We start from the raw sequence: 21,448 nt of genomic DNA on the forward strand, positions 1-21,448 counted from the left end.
GAGGTCAGATCGTGATCAAAATAGCAAAAGGGTTTTGATAGGGCGCGATATTTCGAGTGTGTTACGGCGATGAACCCCTTTAGATACGTGACAAAAGCGTCAAGTCGTGATGGTCTCAAAACTAACCCAAAACAGGGTTTCTTGAAAATCAGTATTTTGTTTCTCACGCTGGGAAAAGGAGGGAATTCTATCACATCACAGTGGGGTATTTTCTCTCTCGAACAAGTGAATTTACAATATCTACGTCACAAGCATACTAAATTGTCAATGTCAAGGACACTAGTACAGGGCCAGAGGTGGACAAGAAAACAAAATGAATTAACTGAGTTTGTTGTTTTATGTGTCTTTATTTAAAAGGGTTTTAGTTTTTTTTTGTCAGTCTGCGAGAGACATTAAAAATACACAAAGAATACAACTTTTAAATGAATGAGAAAAAAGTACAAGAAATGTTTTAGTTACCGTAATTGCTCAAATACTGGGATTCAATTTTTCATATTCCAGGCGGGGCGCCTATTTGGGACGTTTATTATAGGAAGGGGGTATTCCTTTTCTTTTTACAAAATGGAAGGAGCAAAAAATCTTATGATATGGTAAGGGCTTTATCTCTTGCTTTAAAGATGCATTTCTTTACAAAGTAAACTGAATTTTTCGAGGAAAACCTGCGTAATATATATGACCACCCGCAAATAAGCGTGCTGGTTTGTTATCAGAGTGCATTAAACAGATATATGTAACAGGTCTCGAAGTATTTTTATAATTGTTGAAAATGGGGGGGGGGGGGAGGGGGCGTGCCCCCAAAGCCTATGGCCCTGATTATACGAGAAGCCTCGATTTTTACTCCCGATGTTATAGATCTTCACACCAAAACGGCATTTTAGAACATTGACTTTACGGAAAATCGCGCACGCGCACGACAATTTCAAGTTTGCAAAAAGTTTATTTGGGAGTAAAAAGGCAGCAAATCGTCTCTTCATACGAAGAAAAACGACGAATCACTCTAGGAATTTACCTGCATAACCAGCTTAACGTATCATCCACATTCAAGAGAAGTTCTTTAGTGAATATATCTTATCGTCTGTGGAGGATTTGAATTTCGTATTACTCTTATTTGCAGGCCCGTACCCATGTGGGGTGCAGGGGGTGCGAACGACAAAACTACAACAATATATAATATAAAGCAAAAGCTAGATTACTGTGGTATGTCGTTAATCCATAAGTCTGACTTGTATTTGTAGCCAAATCCGACAATAAACGTCCCGTGGAGATACTGCAAAGGCAAAAAAAAAAAATCCCTTTTTGTTCTTTCGGGGGTGGTTAGATTTTTTCAGAAAACTCTCTCCCTCCCCTAGAAAAAAATTAGGTCCACTTCTTTCGGACCTCGCTACCCCCCAAGAAAAATCCTGGATACGAGCCTGATTTGTATTTCTCCTTTTTCTGAATAAGAGGTAAAATTTACATGAAAAGAAGTACTCCCTGCCGTCAACCAATATAATTTTTAATATTTATAATATTTTATAATATTTAATGGTTTTTCAACGTTTTAATGGTTCAATGTTGCGTATATTATTTCTGAGGTGAGTCCTTAATTTAACGATAATGTCTTTAAATGTTTAGGCCCCGCGCAAACTGCACCGATATCGACGAACATCATAGCACCATCTAATTGATCCAACACGGTATGCAATCAGTACAACGATTGCTGGTCCAATTCCAATAGTAATGTCTGTTTGATCAGTAAGAGAGTAAGATACTGGTGCTACTATGCGCACGGGCTTTAGGAATTGCGAACTCCTTTCTCCTCGTTTTGCATTTGCAACGGAAATGTCTATGTGCACTGGATGCGCAACTAATGATTAATCCCTCTTGAGAGTCGCGCAAGAACTATGTCCAACCAGTAGGCTACCCGTGCAGGCTCGTGCCCAGAGAGGGGTCTGGACCCAACCCTGCTTATGTGACGTGATAAGTTCGACCAGTCTTCCTTCGCTGGTAGTTAAAGAAATCTGTTAATTTTATGTTTGTATTTAGATAGAAAAAGCACTCTTGGATGATCTAGTGACCTATCACCAGAGCTAAGATTGCCTATTTGAACTTGATTGATCCGTGGTCAGTGAATTACTACTCTAGCAAAGACAACTACCGTTATGTTGTCGGTTTGACTTTCTTTTTGTCTTTGGTATTCCCACAGCAACCTTCTCTTAATACTAAGCAACAACCCTGATAGATTTCCGTCAGAGTTTCTTGGTACTCAGCTTGCTTAAATGCAAAAATAAAAGGGTTGCATGCACTGTGCAGGTAGACAGCCCAAAATGAGAGCTGCCCTAAAAAATCGAACGAATAGTCAGAAGCTTTCACGGTCAAAAGAAGGTACACAAAGAAAGGCGTTCGACACACAAGAAAAGTGGCGATGATCAGACCAATGGTAGTTGCAATTTTAGTCGTCACAGAAATACTGGCCCCCTGTGTAGGAGGCGAAGAGATGGCTGACGTCCTTTCTATCGAAGACTTGTGAGTCCGTAATGTTCTGTAGATACTTATGTACGAAAATGCAATTAACCCTAGGGGGAAAACGAACCCTGCGAAGCTCAGTGTTATGTTATAGGATATTTGTGCCTTTTGACTCGAGTTATAAAATTCGCAGTTGAAAATGTTGGAGGTAAAGTCATAACGTCCCCAATGCATCATGGGTCCCATTGCAAGAAAACCGGAAATGATCCAGACAGAGATAACCATAACAAGGCACCGAAAGTTGGTGAGTTGTTTCTCTAATGGTAGAACTACAGAGACGTACTGGAATATGCTGATGGAGCAGATCGTCAAAATGCTGGCCAATGAGAATAATGAGTTGATGAACCCGTTGAAGTAACAAAAGATGGCATCGATGTTCTAGAAAAAAAGATAAATTGTTGACTCAATATAATAACAAGTTTTGTAAACAACGTATGGAGTAAAAGACGACGGGAACATGGCGGAAGATGATGATGATTTGACAATGAAATTTGTGGATGATTTAGCATTGAATCATGATGCTCGATATGATGGTGAATGATGGAATGACAAATGCTGGTGATGATGATGGTAGTAATGTTGGACGGTTATGAAGTCCAAAAAAAGTGATAATGATGATGATAGTGGTATTGTTGGACGGTAATGACGACTATGATAGTGGTGACAGCAGTAGCGGTGATGATACTTTATGATGGGTGACGATGAGGGTGGTATTGTTTGACGGTAATGAATAGGATGATAGTTGTGATGATGAAGATGATACTTTATGATGGGTGACGATGATGCCTGTGATGATGATGATGGTGTTATTGTTTGACGAAGAGGATGTTATTGGTTGTTACTGATAAAGAGGATGATAGTGGTTGTGATGATGACAGTGGTTTTGTTAGACGGTAATGTAAAGGATAATAGTTTACGGCAGCAGTGATGATAATAATGCTTTAGACGATAGCGGTGTTAATGATGATGCTTAGGATGAACGGTTATGGTGCCCTGTGATGATGATGACGGTAGTGTTGGCAACGAAGATTGATAGTGGTGGCGGTGACGATGCTGATGCATTCGATCATGGCTGATGCCTGTGATGATGTCGGTGATGACGGTGGTGGTGATGCTGATGATAGTAATGTTGGCAATGATAACGATATCCTATGTAATTTACAACGTTCGTACCTGCGTACGGAACACAACTGTAGCAACAGCAAAAGGCATACACGATGTAGACATGCCGATATCCGATACCGCTAGACATACTAGAAACAGACTGAGCTGTGAGCGGAGTTTCTTATTCCACCAAACGGCCAGACAAACGGCAAGATTGCTGAGAACTCCGACAAGTGTAGTTATGGCCAGCATAACCCCAATGATCAGCAACACCCCAGACAGCATATGAAAGATAACTTTTTCATAAAGTAGAAACTTTCGGTTGTTTTCTTGCATATGAGACCATAGATCGCACTAGAACTCACTCTGCCCTAAGCAACGGGGCGGGCTTGTCAGACCTCGTCCTTGACGCTTCTAGTGCAAAATAAGGAATATATAAAGAGCAGCAATCTAGCATACTCTTTAAATGGCCAAGCAGTTATATCGCCGACATTCAGGGTATGAATATCGGAAGTTCTTTCATTGCTAAATCATCTGACGTACAAATAACTTGTTATTCCAAATAAAGGAGCCAATCTTCAACTGTTTGTTGAGTTCCCACGTTTTGATTTTGGCAAACGGCCACTCAATCTTTCGAGAATTAACTCCAGTAACCATGCACGGTTGTATCCTGTGAACCCTCTTATGTTCCTTATTTTAGAAGAACGCGGATTATTACAATTGCCAGAATAATTCGCGCGCCAAAGCTCTCGCGTTCACGTGAGGCAACGGGATCTGTTTTCAATTTGTTTGTAAAAATAATTGTCAAATGTTTTGCTATGGAATATGACAATGGTTATTACTTTTAGAATTTCTCAGCTAGTCAGGTCACCCGTATGCCACCCGCATAGCCTGCGCATGACCCTTGATGCACGACCGCGGGCCTAATTAAGCATTGGCTCTGTTTTGAAAACCGCTCTTGAAGCGGAAATGGCGAGGTTGCCGTGATTGCAGAAAAGCCGAGATGGCATTTTTCGTCTCAATGGTTGTTTAACTTCAGAGGTTGTCAACTTTCACCGGGATACCAGAAATTACGGAAATTTGTGTACCATTTGCAGTTTTCATATAATATTTAATTGAGGCTTCCAACAGCCACTATTCCCCAGGACCCGAAAAGTAGAATTTCTGGGTACGAAGCAAATGGTACACAAGTCACCCCGGAAATTCTGAAATATAGGAAACTTTTTCTTACCATTATGTCATTCTGGAAAAACAGGGTTCTGGGTTTTCGATTAAATCTAAACAACCAATATCATGATCCAGGGTAAATTGATTATTTTTTCATGGCAATAAAGTTTGAGGCAAAATAAAAATGCGGATCAATTGCTTTTGTCGATTTGTAAATGTGTTATCAAGCTTATTTTGTTCGGAGCGACTATTTTTTCGGGCGGTAAGAGGGGAAAAAACTAGTGAAAAAGTGTTTTGCAAACACAACACCATTTATCCCCCCCCCCCTGATTGTACAGTAGATGCCACACTTGAAATAACAAAGTAACGAAAAGTTTTTAATAATTATTGCACCTATTCATCTAATTTACACAGTGTTATTTTAACGATATTGTCACACTTTTTTTTGGTAAAAAACCCTAAATTATCTGCTTTCAGCTAAGACGGAATTATTCTTTATTCTACAATGTCATCATCTACTCCGTAGAGCCTCCGTGCCATGAGCTCGTCGTGTTCACGCATCGGAAGAAAGGCCTGCAAGAAAAACGTCAAATAACATTAAAACCAACATAGTACTGAAAGCCTGGAGACAAGCAAGCTATCTTATAAGTCAAATCCCAACCTCATCTGATGCAAGCTTTTTATGACGGCAGACACGTGGTGAAGTACTCACCCAGGGCTGGCATCCGTTTAAAGTGCTAACCAAAGGATTGTTCAATTCTCTCTTCGGTTTAAGGCTTTTTAGTCTCCCTCCAAGATTACTGTACAAGGTGACCTCGGCATCGAGCAGCGCATTTTCCATGAGCATCGTAGCCGTATTAGACGGGCTCTGCTTTGCCTGAATTCCTATGCGGGCTCCATCGTTCCTGTTCAGACGAGATGGTGGTTGTGCAGACTCGTCTGCTACAGGTTTAAATGCACTTGTTTGTAAATTAATGTTCAATCCTGGCGTGGGCGCCGGTATAGAAGGTTCGTCTTGATAAAGACAGTTCCCTTTCATAACAAGCCGCTCGCTACAACACCAAGTGTCTACCGTAACTTGCTTCGTCCCCTCCAGGGGACACTCTGGCCGCGCCTCTACTGCAGATGTGCTTACTCTAAGTCCTTCAGTAACCTGTGACATCTCTGTTTTCACGGCAGAGACACGCCCTAGTGGTTCGACACTAGCCTCGACAGGACCACGAAACAAACCTTTATTATGTGAGCCTACAGTTCCATTTTTATACAAGCGAAAGCCAGGTTTCTCATGATTGTTAACTTGTTCTAGGGCCGGAGTAGAGGTAAAGTCTGGAGGAGGTATGGCAGCGGTCCTGCTTATCGCCGTTTCTGGATAAGAAGGTGTTCTTCCAGGCGAAGGGAGCTGACGAGGGAAGCCTGCAATATTCATACCTACTGGGCGAATACGCTTTGTGGTTGGAGTAAAACAAGGAGTGTTGATTGACGTCGGCTGGAACGCGCGTAGGATCTCCTTACTTTCAGAAAGAGTATTGGCAGCACTAGCAGGAATGTGGTTACTGTAAACATCGTGTTCCCATTGGGTAGTTCTTATGTCCATTCTCCCTGACATAGCGCCGTTCACATCACGTTGGGTAGTTCTTATATTCATTCTCCCTGACATAGCGCCGTTCACATCACGTTGGGTAGTTCTTATGTCCATTCTCCCTGACATAGCGCCGTTCACATCACGTTGGGTAGTGGGGAGACCATGGGGTATGATAGTCTGGGCTCCACTCAATCTCACCGGTGTATTATTTTGCACTTTCCTGCTAAATCCAACTACTGCCATGTCTTGGTGAGCCCGCCAAGTATCCTTGGGTTGGTCGGTATGAGATGAACACAGAGCCCTTGCGTTTTCTAGTTTAGCGCCTCTCTCGTCGTTAAGGGTGATAGACATGGTTTTTGGAAATAAAGGGGTACATAAAGATTTCTGTTGCACGCTGGAATTATCTGCAACCACCTTTTCATCCCGAGTCTGCTCCAGGTTCCATGTGACGCTATTCCTTGGATACTCCAAACCAAGAGGCTCATCGCCACGATTCTGATTGGACATAGAAGTTGTGATGCCTGATGTAGAGTTGATCAGATAAGCTGACTCATGCGTTTGCGGGTTGTGGTTTTTATACTGTTCTTGGAACCTCGGAGTAACTAAGTTCAAAGTGTTACCGCAACTATAAGGCAGCGTCTTTTGCGAATGAATCGATACTGTATCTTGGCGTCCAAGTCTCAACGTTTGCTCGTTGCTGCAATCACCCTTGGAAGGATTACCTAGAGTTGAATCGGGACTGGACAACTGATTCCACCGACGCTTTTCTAAGTATTTTCTTGAGTAGACCTAAATGCAGAAATAGTATGTAAATAGTAGCAAGAACATCAACACGCCTAGCAGTAGAATATCTCACCTGTGACGAATCTGTGTCCCGTACCGGTTTTTCCTCCTCATCAAAAAGTTTCTGTACAATGTCGTCTTGTTGCCGACCACTGACAGGACAAGGCCAAGCGGTTTTGAGTTGTTTCATGCAAGAATGCAGTTCAGTAGTGCGGCTTTGTAAACAACTAATCGGTTTTTCCTATAAAAACGAGCAGGAAATATAAGTTTCAGAAGTCGTTTTGCTTAATTTTTATGCACGAGTGGACTATAGTGAAAGTGGGGCGTGCCAATGTGAAACGGTAAAGAGAAAGGGCGTGGGAGAATAATGATAGCATGCCTCTTCGTCATAACTGTTTTTTGGTGTGGAGTTTTCACCGTAATCAATAAAAAGTGCCCATGCACAGGACCTACCAAGTGTTCTTCATGAGGTGTACATAGTACATCGCCCCAAGTAACCTGCTTTCTAGCGCTCTCAGCAGGTCGAGGCTCCTCTACCTTCCCACGTGAAGAGGTTGTGAAAGCATCTCGGATATTTAGATTTTGCATTTTGATTCCTTGCTGCGAGTACCCTGTATGGATGTCCTGCTGAATCTTGATGTCTAGCTTCCCCCGTGAAGGTGTAAATGCATCAATGGAATGCAATCTTCCTGTTCCCATCTCTTGCACAGGTTGCCTATTGCCTAACGCTGACATAGCATTTGTTTCCATTTTACCGCGAGACGGTGTGATAAACAGATTACCAGCTTGCAAGCCATCGAATGGCATTTCTTGTTTAGTGCCAATAACGATACGGCTGTTCGACTCAAGTCTTCCTCGAGATGGTGTTGCGATTGATTCCTGCTTATTGTGGTTTCTAGCCGACAAATCAATGTTCGTATTATGTCTGTTTTGTGTGTCAGAAGCATAAAGCCTGCTGCACAATCCCTGATCTGGTCTACTGAAAACGGCTTCTGAAACGTTGGTTTCAAGCCTTTCCCGAGATGGTGCAACAAATATATCCGCAGCTTTCCGCTTCTCGTTGAAGCTGACTGTCGGGTTATCAATCTTATTCTGCCTGTGGCGATTGTTAGAGGTCTGTTCGTGCATGACGGCCATTGGAGTATTAGTCAGATGTCTTTCTCGAGATTGTGTGATGTCTGGACAGACACTCTCGTCGGCACCGATGCTTGACTGATCAACTACCCCTGCAAAAAGATGTGATTTTCTATGAAAAAGTTTGATGGGCCGCAATTTCATTATAGTCAATGCAACAGTCAACTTATGAAGAGGGTCCGAACACTACACTTCCATTTAGTAAACAACGAGAATGCATTACTGGGTTAAGAACAACTCTATACTTTACCTGGGTAAAAATTGTCCTGAACCCCAACAACAGATGACCCTGCAACATATCGATGTTGCTGATTTGATTTTGTGGTTATATCGGACAATGGGTTTTCATTTTGCTTCGGCAATCGTACACCAACAGAAAAGCCTTGATTTTCAGATGACAATGGCATACTATCTGCAGTGAGTTGGAGCTTTTTTGTCTGAATGTCTTTGAAGCCAACATTCAAAGTATAAGTAGAGCCACTCTGACTGATGGCTCGACAACTGCCCAGAGAAGGCCTTCCAAATCCACTAGGCTTGCTACCAGTGTAATAAATTGATGTCCTCTTTGATGACTAAAAAGCGAGAAGTAAAAGCAAAGAAGTTGAATAGATCAAAGGAGTCAAACTAGGATGATTTAGTAGCTATTTCAGTAAATGGGGGAGGCCTCATAACTTACAGTGCTACCAGTAAAAACCGTGAACACCGGAAATATGTATGGAATGTTTGTTTCGACCAATCACATGCGAGATATCCAAACCTTCATTTAGAAACATGTCTTAAACACAACAATCCCCAGTCTCTAAATCCTTGACCCTGATTTACATCATGAGAATATCAAAATCTTCAGACACCTGACCATGCGCATAGCCAGGATTTGCTGAAGGAGGGTGCAAAGTCATAGATAGACCATCTGGAAAAAGGGATTACATTTGATTATCCATCAATAAGAGCTGATTCACTTTGTGGGTGCCAATGGTGTGTGTGCAGGCAGCCATGCTACAGCCCTGCCTGATGGATGTATAGAACAAGTATTCCCTGTTTAGCTACCTGTGCATCAAAACAGCTTGCCCTTGATCTACCGACAGAGCTCAGTCGAGATGAGGCTAGGGTGTGTCTACCCTGCTGGTGATGGAGTTGCTTCTCATCCACACCTGCTCCACTAAGAATGCTCTTCAGGGCCTGGTTATCAGGCTTGAAGGAGATTTCATCATCGTCTTCATCAGAAACAGCAGCAGCAGCTAAAAGCAACAGATTATTTACATAGTTTTAGCTAAATCAAGAAAGAAGAATAGAAAAATAGAGTATCTTTTTGAAAACTGGAAATGTTTAGAGTTTACCCCAAAAGCCAGCTTAACCAACATCGTTTGAGGTAACGTTAGGTAAGCAGGTAAATGCTAAAATTGAATCCCGGATTTTGGAGCCTCATGGAATTCAATTTTGAAATTTCTCTACTTTGAATTACATCATTTTGGGCAAAACAAAAAATATATTATATTTATTTATTTTGTACATAACACCAGAAATATAACACATTATAAACTACTGTAGAGAGTCTTTTACTGCACACAGCTGATATTAAGAGGGATGGTGAAAGTGGGGGATCACAAAGAACCATTACATGCTGGGCAAAGGTTGGTCATTTTTGTAAGTGCTAGATTCAGCTTATGTGTGATGAAATAGCTACAAACTAATAAAAAGACACTGCAAAATTAGAATATGTATCAAAGGTGAGCTGTATAAAAGTGATGTTAAAGTTGTAATTTGAGTTTTGCAAATATAAGTGAAGCTACTAAAAGCAAAAAAATGTAAAAGAAATGGAAAAGATATCTCACTGGTCAGAAAGTGATGGGTCAGAAACTTTGGCATAAATTGATTTTTTTTCTGACTAACCTTGAGTAACTGGCTTGTTATGTTGCTGGTTGAGAGGCCTTAGCGGTATCTTCAACTGGTGGCTAGTTGCCCCAGTATTGCGCTGATAGAGTGATGTGCTTCCCCTACCCCCCATGTAGTAAATAGATGTTCTCTTGCCATTAATAGAGGTTCGCACATTGCTGAAAGGAATTGAACCAATTTAATAGAAAACTAATAATGATCTTTGTCTGGAATACTGTACTCAATAGCAGTTTGAATCTTTGAGGTGACATTCACCTTGTTCTAGATGACACTTGAGGCTTAAGTTGATTTTCCTGCACAAATGATTAGGCAACAATGGTTAGTTCTCCATGTTAATCCAATCGACAGTAGTTTTCACAGGTCCAACATGTAAATAAGTATTTTTGTCTACCTAAAAGTTGACAAAAAATCTAAATATCAATAATGGGGTATTGTTATCATCTTGTTCAAGTTTTTAGGTGAGTGAAAGGTTGACAATGTAGGTGAACTGGCTTTCAAAGGAGCCTTGTTGTGAAATTTGCATCATATAGTCCACCGCCAGTACTGGCTGGTTGAGGGGTTAATGGGCTGATACCGAGCAATCATTTGCGACACACAAAAAAAACCATACCTGTATCCCAGTGTTGTTAAGAATTCCTTGCAGGGCATTGTTGTCAATCTCAAATTCGACCTCCTTCTCCACAGGATCAACACATTTCTTGCCACCATAGGCTGTGTGCAATGGCTTTGATGTTATGCTGCTTTTATCAGCCAATACAAATGCATCAACCTTGTGTGGATTAAAAATAAAAGATAAAATATAGCGTTGATGGATTATATACTAACTCTTACAACAATAACTTCATTCAGGCTCCGTCTAAAAATATGAGATACCCTGACAATGACAACAACATTCCATGATATTCAATACACAGGGCTACTAACTTTTGTGAAAACCAGTTCTAAGTAAAAAGGTAAAAATCACATGAAATTTACATATCCATTATTCAGGGCTATCAAAATGGGCTGAAATAGGTTGCTTAAAAAAGTACAGTAGCTAGTTGTGAGAGGATTGACTCAAAATTAGCTCAATTATTCATAATTTTTTTTTTTAAAGCAGCAGGTGATAAAACATGAAGAAGCTGGCGAAGCTCTGGTAGGCGCTGACTTGTTTTGACGGCCCTGTTATTCAATACCAGGCAGAAAATATTTTACCTTTGTATTTGGCTTCTTTGAGACAGCCTTACCCTAGGAAAGGTAAGATAGTTATTATTAGACTAGTCCCCTACTTGTCAGCTATAAGCACTGCATATTAAATGCCAATTCTTGATATTTGCAATTAACAAACCTTTTGTAGCTTATTGTCCCATTTTGAATGCAGCTTTGAAAAGTCAGGAGCTGGTTTGGCCTTGCTTACTGGTTTCCTCTGTTTTGTTTCATTGTTCTTCAGACTCTGAAATCAAAGGCATACAGTACTAATAATGTATAGCAAAGTGTTACCCTGAATTTAAACAGAGTCAAACACCACCCCCACCACCCAAAAGTTGTCTTATTTACTGCTCAATAAGGCAACTTAGAAAGAACTGTTTGACATACCGGCTCTTTATTTTCTTTTCCACTCTTTTGCTGCTGTGTTGGTCTAGGAATTCTTGATCTGAATTTTGAGACTTTTGTAGCTACTGGCACCCTAAAAAAACACAGCGAAACTTTTTATCTTACGGCCAAAAGGAAAAAAATCAGTTACATTGGATGGTCAAATAATATGCAAGTTGGACATAGGTAGTGTTGTTCTGCACGTTTCTGTCAACCAAATATTTTTTATTATATCTTTTTCATATCTTGTTTCTTTAGTTTTACCACTCAGCATAGGGTAGGGACACTTAACACAATAACACAAAGATAGAATATCTAACGACGCTCTTGCTTTTACCTGCTAACCATTTCAATAAGGATAAAATATGATCTTTTTAGAACAGAACAGGGCAAGCTTCTAGGCTAGATGCATTTTTTAAATAAAAACTCAACATCTCTTCTTGCTAGTATATAAACAATGTCATTTTTGACTATTGAAAAGGACATAGTTACTTCCAATATCCTACTAGAAAAGAAAATGACAAAATTTGACAAACGTTCAACAAGTAATATGCGAAGAGAACGACAAAGTGACGTGAGACAGAACTTCCAAAGTAATTTACCGTTCTTTACGATTCTTTGCAGCGTTCCGTACAAGTCTTGCCTCTCCTGAAGTCGGCATTTTCTGCAACTTAGCATTTGAAGGGTTATCCTGATAGAAAGTGGCTAAAAACCTGTGAAACAAAAGAGGATATCACATTTTTGGTGTTAATTTTCAGGGTTGTTGATGGTCGCTTCCATGCTCAGTTGAAATCCCCTGACCGTTGAGTAATAGCCAATCAGAAAGCTTGATAAATTACAGCCTCGTTCCGGCGAGTATCCAAGCTCGATCAACCACAGGTAACCCAAAGCATGTTAAGACTTCAATTGATGACTTTTGTACCTTGGACTCGCTCCTGTACTCCCCTGAAAAAATAACAACAATGGCGCTTTCTAGAGCCGGCTCACGGATTTTTATCACAGCTAGGAACTGTATTTCAAGACCTTCGTGTGGTCCACTGATCAAAAAAGAAATACTGGTGAGAAATGGCTCCTTATTTTATAAGATTCAACGATTTAGAATTTAGTTGAGATTACACAACAAAACTTACCAAGGGGGAGTGAGTTCTAGTAAATCAACAACCAGGTTCTCCAAAGTCTCAGTGACCAAAGTTCGTGTGTAATTTCGTAATCTCGTCCTTTCTTTGTTGCTTTGCAGTCCTCGCGTCCTTTTACTTCAACTTCGTCACTAAACTCTGATATGGAGTGTGACCCAAGGAAACTCCGACAAGAATGGGGTAAACCTTCATTCGATATCGCCACAATGACTAAACTTTTGGACAGTGACAATCACGAAAAACGCCAACAATTTCGTAAAATTCTGTCCGAAGACCCCCTCATGATTCCAAGATACAACATCTCCCTTGACGAAGAGAGAGACATTGCGTTGGAGAGACTGAAAAAGCTTTGTAGCCAAGGGTTTATATCAGTTCTGGACTTCAGACATAATCCGTTGTGGATTTTCGCGGCCCATGAGTTGGCTGCTGTTGTGGACGCTGCAATGGCAACTAAAATGACAGTTCAGTTCAACTTGTTTGGCGGAACAGTACTTAAGTTGGGAACAGAGAGGCATCACTCCAAACTCTTAAAGGTTAGAATGGCAAGGGTTTAACAAGAGTTTAGCTCCATACAGATCATATGAAACTTATGCCCTGGAATTTTGCCCTGCCAGGAAGATGTGTGTATATGCAAGGGGGTGGGGGAGCTTTCCTTAATAAATTTGAAAGTGTCGGGCCTGATGATGCGACTTTTTGTAAAGTGTCATTTAAATTTGAGGTTTTCGTCCTTGAGCTCAACATAGCGCAAGGATGATCAAGGAAAAATTCTTAAAAAGCCAAAATCTGGGTATGTGCTTTACAAGGAACTGATGACCATCTCATCTTCTTTCTCTATCTCTTCGAAGTGCACATATTCAGGGTTTTTCTGTCATGTCCATACCCACCAATAAGTGGAAACATGCCATAAATGTAAAGTGAGTGAGTTTGTTTGTCTGTAGCCTGAGTTTTGAGCTTGGGGTTCTGTAACATATTTAATGGTTTTGTTTAATTGACACATAGTATTGCTAAATCAAATACAAACCTTTTAAAGAATGTATAATTTTGTCTTTTATCAAGCAATCAGTTTGTACATGTAACACTTGATATATATTTAGATACATATGTAAAACTTGTGTTCATGTAAAAAACTGCACATCGACCCTGATTTTATAATTGACCTTTTGACCGGTACTCGGAAATGGCTTTGAACTCAAAAGTAAGATTCTATTTTCATCTTTACTGTTTCAAAGGCCAGTGATATACTCACAGACCCCACCCTGGATTTTTCGCCCCACACATTCTAAAATTTATATACAGTACCACACTTCACCCTTCAGAATACAATGTGAATAACATTTAAAAAAAACAATCCCCACCCCCACTCATCCTCCCTGAGTATGGTCAGACACCATTTTTAAAATTGTACACTTGGTATCTTGCTAAGGATGCATTGTTGCATACCTGAGAAATGCCCCCATAAAATACCTATTTTTTTTCTTCCATCTTTAGGGGATAGATTCACTTCAGGAAGTTGGATGTTTTGGCCTGACAGAACTTGGCTATGGAAACAATGCTGTTCAAATGGAAACAACTGCTGTCTATGACAAGGAGACAAAGGAGTTTATAGTTAACACACCTTCTCCTCTTGCTCAGAAATACTGGATTACAAATGGGGCTTGCCATGCACATCATATTGTTGTGTTTGCTCAGACATATGTTGATGGCGTCAACCAAGGTATATGGAAATGTTCCGTTTTTTTTTTTTTTTTGTTTTTGGTCATCCAAGCTCACTGTGCAGTTTGTATGAATGAAATTATAATGGGCTCACATTATTTTGTGTGACTCTTAGTTTATAGTATAGGGCCTGCTGTTACTGTCACTTAAAGTAAAAAACCGTGTTCTACCACTCACTTATACAGCCAATATTCGACTATGGGGCTATCGTCTGGGGCTCGACCAAAACACAACACATCGTTGATCCTGTCAAGTTCCAGAAACGATGTAGACGGGTTATACTTTATAAGAAATGGTATCCACCCTTAAAACCACTTTTTGAAGAACTGAATATTGTTAAGAATAATCTACTGACAACTTGTTTTGCTGTTCAAGGCGATAAACAATATGACCACGGGCTATATCAGAGATATATGTTTGTTTAGTGTAGTGATGTACATAACAAGAACACTAGAAATGCAGCAAACCATAACTTAGTACTCCCAAAGGCTCAGACTACATTAGCAAAAAATTGTTTTAGGTTTGTGGCAGCTCAAAGGTGGAATGCATTGGCACTAAACATCAAATACACCAAGTCAATCGCCACCTCCTCTACAAAACTAACAAAATATATCTTAACATTGTTAATAATTTTATAAATCAGTAGGATTCTTATTGTTAATAGTTTCGTCAACGGTTTTGCATGTAAACAGTATTTGTAAATAGCTTTTTGTTTCTGTTGATGGTCATGCCTACATTATCATTGTGATATTAAGTGGATCCCTCATTAAGAAGGCATCTATCTATCTGCCAGTGGGTTACTCTTGTAAAGGACCTTCCTTACCATTTAAAGCGAGTAATATCTTATATATTTGGAAAATAAACAAAATAATAAACCTCTCTGAGCTATAGGTTGTAATAAGCTACATATGTAGCTTATTTATTTGTTAAATTTCTAATGCTGTTAATTTTAATGCTCTCTTTAGAGTACTGAGTCATGCCTAGTAAAACCTTGATAACCATTTAATAATCTGTTTGTTTGATGTAGGAATACATGGAGTCCTAGTGCCTATCCGTGACCATGATTTACACGTGAAACCTGGAGTCAGGATTGATGACATGGGACACAAGATGGGTCTGAATGGAGTGGACAATGCTAAATTCTACTTTGACAATGTGCGTGTTCCACGGGAAAACTTGCTCAATGTGTACTCAGAGGTGGAGGAAGATGGCACCTACACCACATCCATCGAAGGGAGTATCAGGAAGCGGTTTTTGACTGTTGCTGATCAGCTATTGTCTGGGCGCCTATGCATTGCAAGCATGTCCCAAGGTGAGCCCAATGAGTGTTACAAGCAATACTTTTTTTGGAAAAACGATTTTAGATCAAAAAGTTTTAATGGCAAAAGAAAAAAATACGAAATAAAGTGTAAAATGAAAAATTGAGTTTTGTTATATTATTTGTTCAGTTTAATACATAAATTATTAATTGCTCATGTATTATGCAAACCAACTACCATTTCTTTAAGCATCATAACGTCAACTAACATGAATTTGTTTATTTTAGGTGCTTCAAAGGCAGTTTGTACTGTAGCAATCCGGTACTCGGCCACCCGCCTGGCAGTTGGTCCAGACGGAATGTCTGACACACCAATCTTGAAGTATCAGCTGCAGCAAAGGGCCCTAATGCCACTTCTAGCAATGACCTATGCTCTGGACTTTGCGCTTGCCTATATTAAGGATCGCTGGGCCTTTCAGGTAATTAAAACAGAAGTATCCGAACTTACCCAAGCAGGCAAATAGCCAGGTTGGGAGGGTGTACAGTGCATATGTACAATGCCCTTGCTGCTCAGCTGTATTCTTTTCCAGGCGGAAGATAATAATGATAATGATGATGATACCTAAATTACTGTATGTTTGAAAACTAGTTTATTTACAAAAGTGTTAATGAATCTCTGGACGTTGACCCTCGGTTTCTTGGGGTTACTCCTGCGTCATGTATATTTTGTCACTTTAATCTTATGCATCACATTGTTTAATGGCCGCCTTTCTTGAGACTTTATCTTGTTAAATATTTTTGTATTACATTTATCAATGAAATATTGATATTTTTTTAGAATACACCAAAAACTGGTATTTTACCCTGCCAAATTTTTGTCTTTAATAAAACTTCTTAAGGGCTGACTGAAGAAGGTGAATTGTTACAAGCTTATTTACAGTACATCAGAATGGTGGCGCAAGATGCAAAAACATTGCAACTGACAAAAACGAGCTTGCTCTAGAATAGCACGCTATAGATAAAAATAATTTACTACAAAAAAGGTGTCACTATTAAGGCCCTGCTGAATCACAAAACAAAGCCTACCTTCTGGAACTTTTTACCGAAGGAAAAAGACCTCTTTAAATCTGTAATGGCTCTTAAATCTCAATACCTTGTTGTGTTCATTTCCAGGCAGCGGATGGCTCTGAGCATTCTGATGTCGTCATCATGTGTTGTGTCATAAAGGCTTTGACTGGCTGGCACATTGCGAAAGCTGCTAGTGTTGGCCGTGAGAGGTGTGGTGGTCAGGGCTATTTGTCTTGTAACAGGTTTGGCTCAGCTATTGCTGGCTCGCACTCTTCAATAACAGCTGAAGGAGATAACTCGGTGCTCATGCAAAAGGTGTGTGATCGAACTTTTGAGTGTGAAACGTTACTGAGATTGACTGACACAGTCTATGTGCATTTCCATGGTTTATTCGAGGAGATTTAGAAACATGCTTACTGACTGGGCTCCCTGTAATCATTTCGTATAGTGAATTCTTTATCAGGGTTGTTTTATTCCCTAGGTTGCCAGTGAGAGACTGATGAAGTTCAAGCCATCATATTTCCAAATAGCAGCAAGCTATGTGCCTGGGTTCATCAGTAGAATGTTTGGCTGGGCAGATTTGTCCAGCACAAAGTACCTGCATGCCATTCTAGAGGCTCAAGAACAGGCGCTTTTCCTGGATCTTGGTATGAAGATGATGAAGGCTGGCAAGAAGGGAAGGTAGGGGCCAATCATGTTTCCTCATGTTTTTTTTTATGAAAACGTTTTGGTATTAGCCACCTTGTCAAACATGCTACGACCTTTTTGTATGTTATAGCCAAATTCAAATATAGTCAAATCCATTTCTCTTCTGGGAATAGCATGTACCATTGTGATCAATCAACTCTCTTGTGTGTGCAGTCAAGCGGTATATGATACGATGGTAAAAAAATGAAAGCCATCAATTAGTTTAGATGGTTGATTGACTACTTGCTATTTGCAAACGAGACAAAGATTTTGGTTTCACCGAGGTCGCGCAACAATGAATTTGGCTATATGCTAGGGTTTTGGCTATTCAGTATGCTGCATAGATTGTATTCCCAGCTTTGAACTATGGCATATACATATAGTTGTGTCACATTTCCAGGTACGCCACGTGGATGTATAAAGAGCAAGACCTTGTCCAGGCAGCTGCTCAGGCCTATGGGGACCGCTTGACCAGTGAGTGCTTCAACCGAGCCTTGGGTAAGGCTAACCCCGGCCTTCAGCCAATCCTTGGCAAGCTGTACCATCTGTACCTGATTGACACCATTGAGAAGAACCTAGGTTACCTCACCACCTCTGGTCTGATGTCTGCCTGGACAGGATCAGGTGTCAACAAAGTGGCAGCGGATCTTTGCCGAGAAGTAGCACCCCAGGCTCTGGCACTGTGTGATTCATTTGGTCTAACAGACGAGATGCTAAGTGCACCTATTGCACGTGACTGGGTGCAGTATAACACCCTTGACAATAGAGGCGAGGTTGTTGACTGTTCAAGCAAGCTGTGAAATGGACATTGACTTACTCTTACAGATTTTATTCATCTCAAACAAAATAATTTCTATAATAATAGAGATATTTTTTTCATTGACTTACTCTTACAGATTTTATTAATCTCAGCCAAAATAATTTCTATAATAATAGAGATAATTTCTTGTTACTTTTGGTTTCATGCAGCACCAAAAGTTACCACAAAAATTGAAAGATTCATGTGAAAGGGTAATTATGTCAATGGACTTAACTTCGTTCAACTGTACAAAGTAATTTTATTTAGTAAGGGAATCATTGTACATACTTCCCCCCATTTGTAAAAGAGGAACTTACCTAGAACCCTCTAGCAGTGTGGGTTCCACCACTGTATTCTTGGCTACAGTTACAGACAGACAGTTAGGGGTTACAGACAGACAGATTAGGGGTTACAGACAGACAGTTAGGGGTTACAGACAGACAGTTTGGGGTTACAGACAGACAGATTAGAGGTTACAGACAGACAGATTAGGGGTTACAGACAGACAGATTAGAGGTTACAGACAGACAGATTAGGGGTTACAGACAGACAGTTAGGGGTTACAGACAGACAGTTAGGGGTTACAGACAGACAGATTAGGGGTTACAGACAGACAGTTAGGGGTTACAGACAGACAGATTAGGGGTTACAGACAGACAGATTAGGGGTTACAGACAGACAGTTAGGGGTTACAGACAGACAGATTAGAGGTTACAGACAGACAGATTAGGGGTTACAGACAGACAGATTAGGGGTTACAGACAGACAGATTAGAGGTTACAGACAGACAGATTAGGGGTTACAGACAGACAGATTAGGGGTTACAGACAGACAGATTAGAGGTTACAGACAGACAGTTAGGGGTTACAGACAGACAGATTAGAGGTTACAGACAGACAGATTAGGGGTTACAGACAGACAGATTAGGGGTTACAGACAGACAGATTAGAGGTTACAGACAGACAGATTAGGGGTTACAGACAGACAGATTAGGGGTTACAGACAGACAGATTAGGGGTTACAGACAGACAGATTAGGGGTTACAGACAGACAGATTAGGGGTTACAGACAGACAGATTAGAGGTTACAGACAGACAGATTAGGGGTTACAGACAGACAGTTAGGGGTTACAGACAGACAGTTAGGGGTTACAGACAGACAGATTAGGGGTTACAGACAGACAGATTAGGGGTTACAGACAGACAGATTAGGGGTTACAGACAGACAGATTAGGGGTTACAGACAGACAGATTAGGGGTTCCTCTTTGGGGCTCCCCTGCCCCTAAGGGGGTCATCAGAACCACCCCTGGGTACTCCTGAGTAAGTTGAAGCCTTCCTCTTGTACATGTTTCAACTATTTACAATCTTTCAGGCCCATAGCCTGGATTTTGAGCAGTGGAATTCCATTTACCCTCAAGCTGAAGCTTATTTTTTCTTGATTAGAGTGGACCTTTCAGTCGAGTGAGGGGGCTCTTCCAAACTCCCCCCTGGCTACGGGGTTGTCTTTTATGGACTTTTTCTAATTTAGTTGTTCTATTGCACAATAGAGCACGTTACACTGTAAGAATATTCTGGTTTATGAAATGGTCATTGTTTCGGTTAGATTTGAATCCAGTCCAGAAAGGTATCCAGTCATATTTAGAAAAAATTTTGCAATTCACATTATTTTTTTTTAACAGCTTGTTTCCCCCCTTTAAATGTAAATAAAAAAGTCTTTGTGACTGCGATTTTAAGAGTTTGTGACCCTGCATGCTGGAAATGTCGTGATATATAATGAATCTTTTGAAAGTACTTTGCTATTACACTTGGGGACCCTTAAAACAGATGGTGGCGTCTTTGGGTGTGGTCGACAACAATTCTTACCACAGGCAAACAAGAATATTGGTCAGTCTTTTGTGATCCTTAGGGAAAAATAAATCATAATTTGAAGTTGTGTCCTGACTGCCTCCTCAATAAAGCTAGTAACACTACTATACTACCTTAAAAAAAACTAAACCCCTTTTAGCCTGCTAGGCGGCTCTCAGGAGAGCGGAGAGCCGGCTAGCAGGCTAAACCCCTTTTTGCACCACAATGCAATACTATACTACCTCAAGATAAAACTAAACCCCTTTTTGCACCACAATGCAATACTATACTACCTCAAGATAAAACTAAATCCCTTTTGCACCACAATTCCACACACATGGCTGATCCATAGACTGACCCATGTAGTGGTCCGCCTGTGTTCTTGCCCCTTAGAGATAGCACATTAGGGTGTGCTCGAACAAATTTCATCATTGCTGAATTTTATTGACGGTTCTCTTAAAAGTCACCTTGCTACATGGAGTCTTCTGGCAGGTGCAGAAAGGTTGAGGTCTTTATAAAGATAAACCCGATTTTTTAATAATGTTTCTTTACTTCGTCACCACGAGCGACTGAAGGTTGTTTACACCATTTAATCAGAAATTCCGGTACTTCTGGTTATTTGGTAAATGGTACAGATTCCTCCCACTGGAAAATTTCCGGAAAAAGTGGAATTACTTGAGGGGTAGTCCACTTTCACCGGAGATACCAGAAATTCCGGAAAATTTGCAGTTTTTCAAAGAATATTTGACCGAGGTCCCCGTCTGCCACTATTCCTCAGACCCTAAAAGTATAATTTCTGGGTAAAGGGAAAAATCTGCTTGCGAGAAAAACGAAGCACTAAAAAGAGAGAGGGAAGACAGCAAATCAGATATGAGCGAGGATATTTATGACGAAAAAAAAGCGCTTATAGCATTAGAACGTTGTTAATAATTTTAGATATGGAACATAAGCACTTTATAAATAGCATATAGTGGAAACCATGAAAAAATGTATATAGGGTGTATAGGTTTGCCAAAGAAATCAGTGACACCCCTTTTTAAAAACCATACACTTTCGACGCCCCCCCTTTAGAAATTGGGAATTTCTCGAGGCTCCCCCACAGTATTCTCACGCCCCCCCTCCCCCTCTCGGGATAATAAATAAACTTTCCCTAAGTCACCCCGGAAATTCTGGGACATAGGAAAGTCATACTGGAATTTCAA

General features: G+C 40.4%; 3 protein-coding genes across 6 annotated transcripts; 1 reads left to right on the forward strand and 2 right to left on the reverse strand.

Annotated features, from left to right (window-relative positions):
* Positions 1-1,401: 1,401 nt before the first annotated feature.
* On the reverse strand, positions 1,402-4,488 carry LOC5525230 (high-affinity lysophosphatidic acid receptor). 2 transcript variants are annotated; one of them, XM_048724296.1, is made up of 3 exons: positions 4,153-4,488; positions 3,679-4,023; positions 1,402-2,883 (listed from the first exon to the last, which is right to left on the reverse strand). In XM_048724296.1, the coding sequence occupies exons 2-3, from the start codon at positions 3,943-3,945 to the stop codon at positions 2,140-2,142; spliced, it is 1,011 nt and encodes a 336-aa protein (XP_048580253.1). In that variant the 5' UTR covers positions 3,946-4,023; positions 4,153-4,488; the 3' UTR covers positions 1,402-2,139. The 2 variants fall into 2 exon arrangements, with proteins under 2 accessions (XP_048580253.1, XP_001647516.2); XM_001647466.3 differs by having other exon boundaries at positions 3,679-4,488.
* A 644-nt stretch (positions 4,489-5,132) lies between these two features.
* Positions 5,133-13,012, reverse strand: LOC5525233. Of its 3 annotated transcripts, XM_048723856.1 has the most exons (15): positions 12,871-13,012; positions 12,343-12,685; positions 11,744-11,834; positions 11,496-11,600; positions 11,363-11,395; positions 10,779-10,937; positions 10,424-10,461; positions 10,164-10,326; positions 9,323-9,514; positions 8,526-8,847; positions 7,595-8,367; positions 7,215-7,382; positions 6,467-7,147; positions 5,489-6,415; positions 5,133-5,349 (listed from the first exon to the last, which is right to left on the reverse strand). In XM_048723856.1, exons 2-15 carry the CDS (start codon positions 12,399-12,401, stop codon positions 5,272-5,274), a joined length of 3,789 nt encoding a protein of 1,262 aa, XP_048579813.1. In that variant the 5' UTR covers positions 12,402-12,685; positions 12,871-13,012; the 3' UTR covers positions 5,133-5,271. The 3 variants fall into 3 exon arrangements, with proteins under 3 accessions (XP_048579813.1, XP_001647515.2, XP_048579812.1); XM_001647465.3 differs by having other exon boundaries at positions 5,489-7,147; positions 9,323-9,513; positions 10,166-10,326; XM_048723855.1 differs by lacking the exon at positions 11,363-11,395 and having other exon boundaries at positions 5,489-7,147.
* LOC5525244 (putative acyl-coenzyme A oxidase 3.2, peroxisomal) lies at positions 12,643-18,650 on the forward strand. Its single transcript, XM_001647486.3, has 8 exons — positions 12,643-12,798; positions 12,978-13,409; positions 14,365-14,590; positions 15,617-15,901; positions 16,136-16,326; positions 17,021-17,230; positions 17,397-17,596; positions 18,003-18,650. Exons 1-8 carry the CDS (start codon positions 12,703-12,705, stop codon positions 18,400-18,402), a joined length of 2,040 nt encoding a protein of 679 aa, XP_001647536.3. The 5' UTR covers positions 12,643-12,702; the 3' UTR covers positions 18,403-18,650.
* Positions 18,651-21,448: the final 2,798 nt, after the last annotated feature.

Source organism: Nematostella vectensis, chromosome 2 (genome assembly GCF_932526225.1).
Source record: "Nematostella vectensis chromosome 2, jaNemVect1.1, whole genome shotgun sequence".
Classification (NCBI taxonomy): Eukaryota; Metazoa; Cnidaria; class Anthozoa; order Actiniaria; family Edwardsiidae; genus Nematostella; species Nematostella vectensis.

What these genes read in the sequence shown, in the direction of transcription:
- LOC5525230 (XM_048724296.1), bottom strand. Translation starts at nt 3,945, where the DNA reads ATGCAAGAAAACAACCGAAAGTTTCTACTTTATGAAAAAGTTATCTTT. An exon ending in CAGTTGTGTTCCGTACGCAG is followed by an intron (nt 2,884 to 3,678) that starts GTACGAACGTTG and finishes CTTTTTTTCTAG; the next exon opens with AACATCGATGCCATCTTTTG.
- LOC5525233 (XM_001647465.3), bottom strand. Translation starts at nt 12,401, where the DNA reads ATGCCGACTTCAGGAGAGGCAAGACTTGTACGGAACGCTGCAAAGAAT. An exon ending in GGGACAATAAGCTACAAAAG is followed by an intron (nt 11,396 to 11,495) that starts GTTTGTTAATTG and finishes TACCTTTCCTAG; the next exon opens with GGTAAGGCTGTCTCAAAGAA. An exon ending in TCAGGACAATTTTTACCCAG is followed by an intron (nt 8,368 to 8,525) that starts GTAAAGTATAGA and finishes ATCTTTTTGCAG; the next exon opens with GGGTAGTTGATCAGTCAAGC.
- LOC5525244 (XM_001647486.3), top strand. Translation starts at nt 12,703, where the DNA reads ATGGCGCTTTCTAGAGCCGGCTCACGGATTTTTATCACAGCTAGGAAC. An exon ending in ATCACTCCAAACTCTTAAAG is followed by an intron (nt 13,410 to 14,364) that starts GTTAGAATGGCA and finishes TTCCATCTTTAG; the next exon opens with GGGATAGATTCACTTCAGGA. An exon ending in ACTCGGTGCTCATGCAAAAG is followed by an intron (nt 17,231 to 17,396) that starts GTGTGTGATCGA and finishes TTTATTCCCTAG; the next exon opens with GTTGCCAGTGAGAGACTGAT.